The sequence below is a fragment of the Carcharodon carcharias genome, chromosome 19 (assembly GCF_017639515.1).
Source record: "Carcharodon carcharias isolate sCarCar2 chromosome 19, sCarCar2.pri, whole genome shotgun sequence".
Classification (NCBI taxonomy): domain Eukaryota; kingdom Metazoa; phylum Chordata; class Chondrichthyes; order Lamniformes; family Lamnidae; genus Carcharodon; species Carcharodon carcharias.
This window is the reverse complement of record NC_054485.1, coordinates 577,907-590,309: the sequence shown is the minus strand read 5'-3', so window position 1 is coordinate 590,309 and position 12,403 is coordinate 577,907. Positions and strand designations below refer to the sequence as shown.

Here is a 12,403-nt window from a genome sequence, read left to right as displayed (position 1 = left end):
GTTCAGCTCTTTTGCCCATGTTTGAACCAAGGCTGCAATGAGATCAGGAGCTGAGTGACTCTGGCGGAATCCAAACTGGGCATCAGTGAGCAGCTTATTGCTAAGCAAGTGCCACTTGACAGCACTGTTGATGACCCCTTCCATTTATAGATCCCACATTTCCTTTACCATATATAAACAATTATAAAGCCAAAATTAGGTTTTTCATTTTGTCATTAAGACATAAGATTCCACCCCCCCCCCCCAATACATTTAGTAATTTCTTGAAGCAGGTATGTAAAACAGCCTGATACACTGGGTTGACAAGTCACCATCTATCTTAGATCTCTTCTCTTTACTAGCTAGGTCTATTCTTAGCCTATTTCGTACCCGCTAGGTCTATTCTTAGCCTTTTTTCAGTGATACTTTTCATTGAGTGAACACTGTCCCAAAGAAACTGGTTATCAAAACAACATTCTATGGGCAAAGTTTTCTCACATTGCGTTTTATATAATATTTCTATCAGTATACTGGATTATTGGCCCCCATATCTATCGCTTCTACTAATGCCAGTGTTTCAGCAGCTAAGGTGCTTTTCATTACCCTTTTTAATTTTCTTGGCCTCCCCAGCCTGTGGGCAACATTTATCATTTTCCCTCAACCAAGAATATGATAAAGCCTGCTGTGCTAGAATATCCATCTGGAAGATTGACACATGAAGCATTGCTAAAAATGACTAACCACCTCCACCTGTTTCACCCAAGGCTGGAAACTTGTGTGCATTTCTCTGAATTTAATTTGTGTTTTATTTGCTGTCAGAACTTCCTCCACTGTAGCATGTTTCATCATAATACTCAATTTTAACACATTATAACTGGCATCAGGTCTAGCCTGAGTGCACAACCAGTTCAACTGCCCAATCAAACTTCTTAATCGGCCTGTTTATTCCTGGATTCAGGATCCTCATTGTGAGAATATAACCTGATTTATTGAATGCGGTTGACATTTTCTAAATAAGATTGTTGATTCAGTGTCACTGATTTGTTCTGCTTAATGCCTAAACCAATGTATTTTAAGGCACCTGAAGCCTCACTTCCAACCTTGAATTCCTTCTTTATCTTCTCGATTACCCATTGCCCAAATTCTACAGAGCCTCCCCACAAAAAAAATCATAAAGATGCACGATAAAGATTCCAGCTAGTTTCTGCTTATGATACCAGCAGAACATCACAGGGTCTGCCTTTAACTGAATGTAACTGGTTTTCAACAGGACAGACTTCACAGAAAGCATACCAAACTCTTGATGCATCATTCAATCCATAAACACGTTCAATTTCCACAGCTTTCCTTCCATATCACCAGCTTCTTTAGATGGCTTCAAAAAACTTTGAAATTTCTCACCCTGCAAAAACGCAGTCTTTTATATCAATTGATTTGTACTCCCAGGAATATGATGCTAAAATAGCTTTTAAAAAATCTTCAAGTTCACTTTCCTTGCAGTAGGGGAGTCCACCCTGACATCTTGATCCCCAAGTCTTTCTTCAAAGCCTCAGGCTGCTAGTCTCACCTTAGCCTTGTACATGCCATCAGGAAGTACCTTTTCTGTACAGATCCACTCGTGATAAGAGGCTGGCTGTCCCCCGCCAGGTATTTTAGTATATATCAAATTCTTTCCAATTTTTGTTTAACTTCTTTTATCAGCTTATTTTCCAGTTTATTAGCAGCTCCCAAGACCTCGGTCATAAGGGCTTCTACTTCTATTGGCATTTCTGGATTGTTTTGTAGCCCTCATTCTTGTCAAGCTATGACCTCTACTTGCATTCATGTCTCTCTGTACTACTATTATGATTTTTTCCGCATGCAAGCAGAATCCCTTTCGCAAGTCCGTTAACCTTTCCTTGGGTCACATCCACTTTCTGGTCTGCTGTCTGAACTCATACTGTGCTTTCTGGACTTTTACACTGTCACCTCGTTTTGCCAGTCCATGAGTCTTGTCTCCTGTCCTTCATCCTGTACATTGGCTAATGTTTGTATTTACCAGTGGCCTTTCCTGCACTCCCTATGATGGTGGCATCCCTCTACACACTGGCCCCTTCTGGCATTTACGTTACCTTTGTTCCTACTTTGAGTAGTTTCCCTTTTGGACAAATAGCCTTATTCTGTGCTTCACTGTTACTTTGTTCATAGTCAGTTGACACAATCTGCTGTAGTCTGCTCCTCATAACTGCTCAGTTTGTATGTGAAGTGCATGGTGCCTCTATGCTTTCAATGTCCAGTTCAGAATCTGTAAAAGGTATAGTTATTAGCAATTAACCTCAAAGAATGTAACCTAACAGTTTGACTCCTGTGTTGGAAAAGTAGTAATTTTCCATCACTGCCTATCACTTTGCCAGGGCCTTCTCTCTCTGTCTGGCCTTCTCTTTTGTAATATACCATGTCTCGTCTAAACTGTATTCCTGATGGTCTTATGCGGTGCTGTAAGGCTCACAGAATTTTCTCCGAAATCTCAGATTTAATGACAGCTTTTCTGCCTGCATGCAAAGCCTTTAGATGAGCAGGAAAAATGGAGCTAATGCTAGTCCCTTCAAGAACAGGGGGAGCATCTGATAGCACCAAATGCAACATTGAATTTCTTCTGTACACCAACTGGTACAGACCGAACCCCCGCCCCTACTTTCATTATCTGTTGGGAATTTCATTGGTGTTCCTAATCCTGTTCCCACCCATTTCTCCATGATCTTATCAACAATGGTCAGTTTGTCCTCACTGTGTATTACAGTGGATAGGCCAAATCTGGTCGCCATCTCTATAAAATGTAGCAAAAGAAAACCCTAACCTTGTCCATACTTTTAAGTTCATTGCCACTGCATCATTAATTTCCCTGGCTAGTGGCAAGTTCTCAACAGGACGTGGTGGTGTCTTGATATTTAATACAAATTTCACACTGAATCATGATTTGCTCAATAAGTTTATCCTTTATCAACAACTCCAGCATCTCAGTGTAGAGTTTTCAGTTTCTATGGTGCGGATGTGCAAACAGCTCTGTGCAACTTCTGAATAACTTTTTGCCCACCAAATCCTTATTCCCAGGAGTTAACGAAACTTCATGAACTTTGAGAAATATCTGGCTTCCTTAGTGGCAGGCAGTAATGGCCTGACAGAGTAAAATGTAGATCCACATTTTTCCTGAACACAACCATTCTAACATTCTTCATGTCTAGTGTCATCTGAGCCTTTTTCATCGCAGATTAACTAAACAATAGAGGCATCTCGCTAGAAACCACATCAGTACTGATGGACAGATTGATCGCCGCTACCTTGCAAGGGAGGACTACCCTTTTGGAAGATGTTGAAGTGTTGTCATCTCCAAACCTGAAGCAGGTGGAGCTTTCAACTCCTTGATCTTATATGCTGGTCCGGCTCGGAGAGACTCCAGGTAGCAGTTAAGCTAATTTATCCCACACACTGTGGAAGTGCAACCGCTGTCCAGAATTGCACAGTTGAAGGAATCTACCATCAAGATAGTCACTGGATTCAAACTCTGACCAAGACAGTTCCATCGTGACAGTCATCATCATCGTCATAAATTTCAGCCTCAGAAGAATCCTTCTCACGGGTAACTTCAAAAGTCAGATTCTTTCACTGTGGACAATTCGTCATGTAATTATACCGAGAATCACACCGATAAACCATTCCCAGTGCCTTTTTTGGGTTCACTTAGTCACCGTCCCAGACCCACTTTTTGTCTGCTCTCAAATTGGTTAAAGTTATGACCATTTCCAGAACCGCCTGTCAGTAATCCCATCTTGGTATTGGAATCCTTGTCTAATATTTGGTTGCTCTCGAAACTCGGCCACCATCGAATCATCCATATTTGTTTCACAGCATAGTTGTTTGTGTTTGCTAAGAAAGGGAACGACTTTTCCCAGAAATTATTTTAGGGCAGCAGCCGAGGGTGTCTTTCCCATGGAATTGAACCCTCGTCAATACTAGAAGTCTGTCAACCTGAGATGTGTGCGCAATCGAGTAATTAAATGCCAATATAGACTCCAGGATTTCAAGTTCAAATCTCATTCCATTTATCAAAGTCCATAATATATTCCTCCATGGACTGATCGTCTGTTTTCTTAAATCTATCAAAGGTCAACCATGCTTCATATGCTTCCAAAAAATCATCTATGTTCCATTCTGAAAATACTTTACTCCTAATCTTTTTACTGGTAATGATAAAGCCAAAGCCATACCTTGCTTCTTTCAGGGTAATGAAGTAACCCAGTTCCACATCTCATCTTCAGCTTTCCAATGCCGATATGGTTCAGACTCAAAAAAAAATTGATGATCAAAGCCACCCTTCTGCCATTTTGGGATTTAAGCTGTCGTCAGCAGTGTGCTGCTTTTTCTTCCAGAGGATTGAGACAAAAAACTTCATATACAGCAATCAACTGCCAAAGCTTAAAGTTCATCCTCTGCTACCATGTTACTCGCCATAAGTGCTTGTCATGGAGGAATAAGTCCAAGCTAGTCTTTTACCTCAAGCTGGTTTATTCTCAAGACAATTCTGCAGTGCAGTTGACTCTCCCAACCCCCTCCACAATGGAGTGTTACGGCTGTATTCATTTATAATGTTTCTGAACGGTTTCAAACCAGGGACCTTTTGTGTGTGAGGCAAACGTGATAACCGTGAACCAATGTCCATCTGTTTTAACAAGCAGTTGTTTTAATGTAATTGCCAGTCAACTGGATTGCGATTGGACTTTGACGAGATATATTGACATTGACCCCACAATATGCTTTTCCTCTAGCCTGGAAAAAAAATCATCCACCGCAACTGTTTTTAGTCACTCAGCCAATTTCTTATCCATGCTGCTACCGTCCCTTTTATTCTACTTTGCTGACGAGCCTGTTATATGACATTTTATCAAACACCTTTTGGAAATCCATGTACATCACATCAATCCTCTGCTTAATCAAAGTAAATTAAATCATATTGAACATGATTTGCCTTTAACAAAACAGTGCTGTTTTTTTAAGTTAAACTACACTTGTCCAAGAGGCTGTTAATTTTGTCCAGGATTATAATTTCTAAAAGCTTTCCCACCACCAAAGTTAAACTAACTAAAAGGGCTTCATTACAAAAACATTTGTATACTTAAGAGGCAGGGAGGGGTAGGTCATTCAACCCTTTGAATCTGCTCTGCTATTCAGTAAGATCATAGTTGATATTCTACCTCAAGTCCATCTTCCTGCCCTATCCCCATTTCAGTGTTCCCTCTAGAATGTGCGGTCGTGCAGCGATCAGAATGTGCCATGCAGGGAACAAACAGGCTGTGCATGAGCAATCTTCCCTGTTAAGATGAGCAACTGCGCCTAAATCTTAAAGGGACTGGGTAGTGCAATAAGTCAGCCTCGTGCAGCAAATTGATGTTACAGAATTGTTACAGGAGGCAAAGGCGATTCAGCCCAAGTTGTTTGTGTCTGCTCTCTGCAAAAGCAACTGAGCTAGTCTCATTCCCCTACTCTTTCCCCGTAACTTTGCAGATTTTTTACGTACAGATAATTAACCAATGCTTCTATTTTTGAAAGTCATCGTTGACTCTGCTTCCACCATCTTCTTGGACAGCACATTCCAGATCCTAACCATGCCCTCTGAAACTGTTTTTCCTCATGTCACTATTGGTCCTTTTGCCAATCACCTTAAATCAGTGACACCTCCTGCCAATAAGAACAGTTTCTCCTATCTACTCTGTCCAACTCCCTCATGATTTTGCACACCTCTACCAAATCTCCTTTCAACCTTCTCTTTTCCAAGGAAAACAGTCCCAGCTTCTCCAGCCTATCCATGTAATAGAAGCCCTTCATCCCTGGAACCATCCCCAGCTAATCTAAACCTTATACTATGATCACTGTCCTGTAACTATTCCCCTACTGACACTAGGTCCACTTGACCCACCACATTCCCTGGAACCAGATCCAGCAATGCCTCCTTCCTCATTGGACTGAAACTTACTGATCTAGAAAGTTTTCCTGATCACTTCAGAAACTCTCCCTCCCTACCGTTATCCTAATATAAGCTGGAATAATAATGGCGGAATTAAAACCCCTATTATAACTGGCACCTCCCTATAATTTCCTTGCAAATTTGTTCCTCTTAGCTTTCCCACTAATTGTCTACAAAACACACCGAATTGGAGGAAGCATTGCTTAATTTCCATTGTATCCAAAAATCTATCAATTTCAATGTTGAATATACTAACAAATGAGAATCTACCACCACCTAGTGTGGAGAGTTCCAAAGGTCCATAATCCTGTAGAGAAATTTCCCCTCATTTCAGTCCTAAATGGCTGACCCCTTATTCTGTAGCTAATCCCATGTTCTAGATTCTGTAGTGATGGGGAAACATGGTCCCAGTACCTATACTCAAGCCCCTTAAGAATTGTAGGTTTCAGTGAGATCACCTTTCATTCTTTTAAATTCTAGGGAATATAGGCCTAGTCTATTCAATCTCCCATAGAACAATCTTCTCATCCCAGGAATCAGTTTAATTAACCTTTGTTGTACTCCCTCTAAAGCAAGTATCCTTGCTCAGGTAAGCAGACTAAAACAGGACACTATTCCAGTTGTGATCTTCCCATCTGTATAATTCTAGTAAAATTTATTCACTCATACTGCAAAACTATTGTAATAAATATGAACATATCATTCATTTTCCTGTCAGTTTATTATCCTGCATGTTAACTTTGTGGTTTGTGTTGAAGGACATCCAAGTTCTTTTGAATACAAACTTCTGCCAGTCCCCCTCCTTTTTAGGGAAAATAAGAATTTGTTTCTATCAAAGTAAATAACTTCATATTTCTCCATCATTTTCCATCTGCCTCATTCTTGCCCACGCATTTAACCAACCTACTTTCCTTTCCGCCCTCCTCATCGCTTACTTTCTCAGCAAACTTTGATACATTAAGCTTTGTCCCCTCATCTAAATTGTTGATAATAGATTGTAAATAGCTGAGGTCCAAGCAATTGATCTTTGCAGTACCTTACTTACAACCTGCCAACCCAGAAATGAGCTGTTTGTTCCTATTGTCTGTCCATTAACCAATCCTTAATCCATGCTAATATTATCCACCATTCCACAAGCTCTAATTCTTTTTGTAATAATCTCTTGGGTGTAACCTTTGATGAATGCTCTTTCAAAATTTAGGTTCACTGCATCCACTGGTTTTCCTGTTTTCCACCTTGCAAGTTACAACCTCAGCAGCATATTCAGAGAGCCATGAAATGCAAGTCAGCATATGCTTACAGGAGAGATACTGATCAAAATGGTTACTTCACAGTTAATTGCAATAGTGGGGAATACAGAGGGTTAAACTGCTTTTAGTTCTGAGACTAGAATGAAACAGTAGGAAGCTGAATATGTGCTTAAAGAGACAACACATGCTACACAAACAGCCTGTTATTTATCCCATTTTCTCAACAATTTCAACCTGATATTTACTGTGGGCTTTTAATTTCTTTCTCTTCCTAAAACTGTTATTACTCTTTGTATATCTAAAAAGAGAGTGCTCTTATGCCGCCTAATATACACAATTAAAGAACACCAATTTGTGCTCCACCTAGCAGTTTGAATCTTTAGAATTTTCTATCCCCATAGAGTTATGATGCTTTATTGTTGATTGTATTCTTGGCTGAGAGAGATTTTTGGTGAGCAAACTGTAAAGTGGAATTGAAGCAGAATGTTGGCCGTGCTCATTTTGAACAACAGAGCAGGCAAAGGGTTATATAGGCTACTTTTATTATGTTCTTGTATTTATTTGCTTTGGCTAAGATTTCTTTTGTCTCTTTTCTCCCCCTTCTGTTGATTCTAAGCACAATGCATTATCCTGGAATGATAGTGGACACAGCATCTGCTACTAGAGTCTCTGTCAATGCCACTAAGTGCCCATTTAAAATAATTGTCATGAATTTCTGATTACGTTGCAGTTAGAGAAAAGTGCTTATTTTAACTTGTAATTTGTGTCCTATCTGGAGTTTTTCGTGTATGTAACCAGCCCCATATTGCTAGCCCTGTGAAATGTCATGTAAAAATTCCTAGTTAATTGGTGCAGTGTTTGCAGGTAAGCATAAAGTCTTGCTTTCCTTTTTGCTTTCAATTCAAATTAATCTTTTTTTTTTCCAGCTGGGATACCAGATCTAACAACACATCTAAGCCAAGCCATTCCGTTGATGCGCACACAGCAGAAGTGAACTGTCTTTCCTTCAATCCTTATAGTGAATTTATCTTGGCAACTGGTTCTGCTGATAAGGTAAGACATTTGTGAGCTTGTGCTTGCTTTTTTTTCTGTTTGTTTTAGAATGTTAAGTTTACATTGGTAATGTGAAGACACATTTTATATATTTTTTTAACTGGATTTATGCATGACTCTTTGAACATCCTACCAATTCAACTTTTAAATCAATCTATTAATTACCAGTTGTGTAATTCATTTTTTTGCTGCTGTCTTCATATTGCTATCTTTACAATGTTTATTGGTCAGATTGGGAGAAATTGAGCATAAGTTTCCAAAAATGGTGATGTATATTTAGAGGTACCGAGCAAGGCTAGAATACTTGAGGGGTATTTTCTGTTGATGCTTACTAAGGAAGCGAAAGCTGACAAAATAACAAATGATGATGAAATTGTAGAGGTAATGGATGTAGTGAAAATTGATGTACTGAAAAGGGTGGCTACGCATAGGATGGAGAAGTTGCCTGATCCAGATGACTTGCATCCCAGGATGCAAATGGAGATAATGGAAGGCCTTGCCATAATCATCCAAACTTCCCGAGATATGGGAGAGGTTCCAGTGGATTGGCGAGTGATAAGCGTCACGCCCTTATTCAAAAAAAAATGTAGGGGTGAGTTTTTCCTATGGCGGGCAGGCTGTTTGGGAGTGGGCGCGGACAGGCGCATAGCCAATTGCCACCCGCGATTGGCTGCGCGTCGCCATTTTATGCAGGCGGGTCAATTAAGGCCTGCCTAGCATAACACATGGCCGGTTGTGCTCAGTGCTACCTGTGGGGGAGGAGGGATAGTCGGGGCCTGCACTCTACCGCACAAGTGTGCAAAAGAGCACAGAAATCTTCAAGGCACAGAGCTGCCTCGGAGATTAAGTAGATAATAAAATTTTTTCATAGATAAAGTATAAATTATTTAAACATGCCCCCTCAGTGAGCTGGGACATGTTTGTGAAGTGTGGAAAATTCTATTTTATAAAGCCTTCAGGAACCCTGTTCAGGAAACCTCATCCCGCCCTTGGATGTGGTTTCCTGGAAAACGTGAAGGCCACTTGGGCTCTTCGCTTGCCCACCAGCTTTAAGGTTGGACAGGCAGCGTTGTTAACGAGCTAAATTACTTTTTTAATGGACTTAATAGGCAGTTGACAGTTCAGGCGCCCAGCTACCTCCGGTGCGCGCCTGCAGAGCGAAATATTGAAATGATGTACAATGATGTTGGGAAGCACGCCTGACGTCATCACACGTCATTTTGCACATTGGCATGTCAGCCCCGCCCCCACATGCCGATGGCAATATTCTGCCCGTAAGGACATTTCTAATAACTACAAGTTGTGTCAGTTTAACATCAGTGGTGGATAAGATTTTAGAAATGATAGTCAGGAACAAAATCAACAGGCATTTGACAAGGATTTGATTTAATTAAGGAGAGCCAATGCAGATTTGTATAAGATAGATCATGCTTGACTAATCTAATTGATTTTTTTTGATGAAGTAACAGAGAAGGCTGATGAGGGGAAATGAGGATATTGTCTACACGGATTTTAGAAAAGCATTTGACAAGGTACCACATAAAAGGCTGATTAATCAAATTGAGGCTTATGGAATAGGAGGGCCAGTGTTAGTTTGGATTTTTAAAAATTGGCTTAAGGATGGAAAACAGCAAGCCGTGTTAAATGATGGAATTTAATGCAGAGAAGTGAGGTGATGCATTTTGGTAGAAGGGATAGGGAGAGGCAAAAATACTTAATGGCATAATTCTAAAGAGTGCGCAGGAACAGAGGGACCTGGGGATGCACGTGAAGATGACAAGACATGTTGAGAGAGTAGTGAGCAAAGTATAATAGGATCTTGGGCTTCATAAATAGTGGTATTGAATACAAAAGCAGGGAAGTTATGCTGAGCCTGTTTAAAGCCCTGGTTAGGCCATAGCTAGACTATTATGTTAAGCTCTGGCTACCACACTTTAAGAAGGACATAAGTGTCTTTGAGAGAATGAAGTGGAGATTTAACCAGAATAGTTCCAGGGATGAGGGATATTAGCTACAAGGTTAAATTGGGGAAGCTAGGGTTTTTTCTTGGAGCACAGGAGATTGAGAGATTTTATAGAAATGTACAAGATAATGACAGGTTTAAAGTGAACAAAGTAAAGATGTTCCATTAGCTGATGATACAAGGACTAGGAGACAGATTTAAGGTTTTGAACAAGAGATGTAGGGTGATAAGGAAGTACTTTGTTAGAGTGATATTGATGACCAGGAACCTGCTGCATACGACCCTGGCCGGAGCGGAGATAAGTAATTTCAAAAGGAAATTGGGTAACTACTTGAAAATAAAGCTGCAGGGCTACGGGAATAGAAGAGGGGAATGGGACTTAGTGGATTGCTCAACAAGAGAGCTGGAATGGACTCGATGGGCTGCCTCATGTGCCATTATGACTCTGTGGGCTGTATGCCTTTATGCTGGAACAGAGCAGGTGAGATTTAACAATGGAAGGTGGAACCCAATCCCAAATTCCTGCCCCCATTTCTGGTATGTGGGATTTTTAAGGGTGCAGTATAAGGATAGTGAGTTTGGCCATAGCACACTCCACCTTGCCTACTCCATTGTGTATGTGGGCATTTTTGACCCCCCCCCCCCCCCCCACTTTTTTAATGCAGTTTGGTCCCTCTTGGAGCTGTGGAGACATGGTTTATGACATCTCCAAAGGAGTTGTGAATCATGGGGGGGCCTAGCCTGGAGTGTGGAACCTTTTTGACTGGTAAGTTCAAACGGTGTTGACAACTTCCATGTCATAATGTAATGCTGTATGAAGAGCTAACTATGTTTTTAATAGTGATTAATGACTCTTTTGTTTAGAAAAGTGACCATTAAATTGACCAACACCACCCCCCCCCCCCCCCCCCCCCCCCCCCCCCCCCCCCCATACTTGGATATCTTTTATCTTGTTTTGTGAATCCTTTTCTCCAGCTGCTGATTGCTAAAAAATGGACTTGTTATTTTTCCCCAGACTGTGGCATTGTGGGATTTAAGAAACCTGAAACTGAAGTTGCATTCCTTTGAATCACACAAGGATGAGATCTTCCAGGTACAACTGTTACTCTTTCCTCCCACACCCAAAACTGCAAAACACATTGCATAATAATCGCTGTGATTGTGGGCTACAGACATTGTGATTTAGGCAACTCTCCTTTACCTTTGGCCCTGCTGGGATCAAAATTGCCACCTTGTCTTGGTCTGTAATTGGTACATCCTGAAAGATTAAATTTGGCACATCTGAATCTTGCTGCTGGATGTGCAATGGTGTTAAATGACAGTGTTGCACAGTGTCCATGTAATGTGTAAAATTAAAATTCACATTAATGCACTTAAAGGTGATCTAATGACCATGAGATTAAAGGCAATTGGGGCCCTATATATAACAAGTGCTGTACCAAACACTGATGGCATTCACCTTGATGAATGTCAAAACTGTATTGAAAAGGTGCAGTGATTTAAAATTTGAGTTGATCCTTCCTTGAAACGTTTGTTAAAAGTAGCAGCTTTTAATTAGATATGCTATTAAGAGTTAAAAATAGTGAGATTTACAAAATAGATTGCATGTAAGTTTGTCGTCAATATAAGTTTACATGTACGAAAACCTATAGCTTTTTTTTTGAGGATTGTCTAGCAAATCAGTTGGAAGATCAGTGGTGATGCTGCACTCATGCTAGAGCTTTGAAGCACTAGCTGGTAGGAGAATTAAGTAAGGGATTGATTGGTCAGACTGAAGAAATATTCTGCTTGGAGTTATAGTAAGAGAGAAATAAAACTCATTGAGGTGTTAGCTTTATTCTACTAAATGACCTCAGTGTAGAGGGAACTAGGCAAAATTCAGGAATGTGACTTGCCCTTTTTGCACCTGGTTGTATATTGAAAAGCTATTCAATGCAGCAAGACTGCAGAGTATTTATAACAGGTGCTAAGATATGTTGGGGCAGATTTTCTACTTGGAGCGAAATGGACAAGAAGTCAGCAGTGTTGAACATGGCAGTCAGGAGGCCTGAATAGCTTTCAGGTTCAGATCTCCGTGTTTTTCCTTCAAGCTGCGGCCATGAAATGGGCACTCAGCTCCAACTCGTCTGCTCCATGTGGTGGATTATCAGCCGGCTGTAG

General features: G+C 40.6%; 1 protein-coding gene across 4 annotated transcripts in view; it reads left to right on the top strand.

Annotated features, from left to right (window-relative positions):
- The window catches only part of LOC121291697 (histone-binding protein RBBP4), a 52,534-nt gene that overhangs the window by 25,247 nt on the left and 14,884 nt on the right, over positions 1–12,403 (top strand). For all 4 annotated transcript variants that reach the window (XM_041213187.1, XM_041213186.1, XM_041213188.1 and 1 more), the window contains 2 exons: positions 8,154–8,280; positions 11,259–11,336. In XM_041213187.1, coding sequence (XP_041069121.1) covers positions 8,154–8,280; positions 11,259–11,336 — 205 coding nt within the window. The remainder of the gene's footprint in view (positions 1–8,153; positions 8,281–11,258; positions 11,337–12,403) is intronic.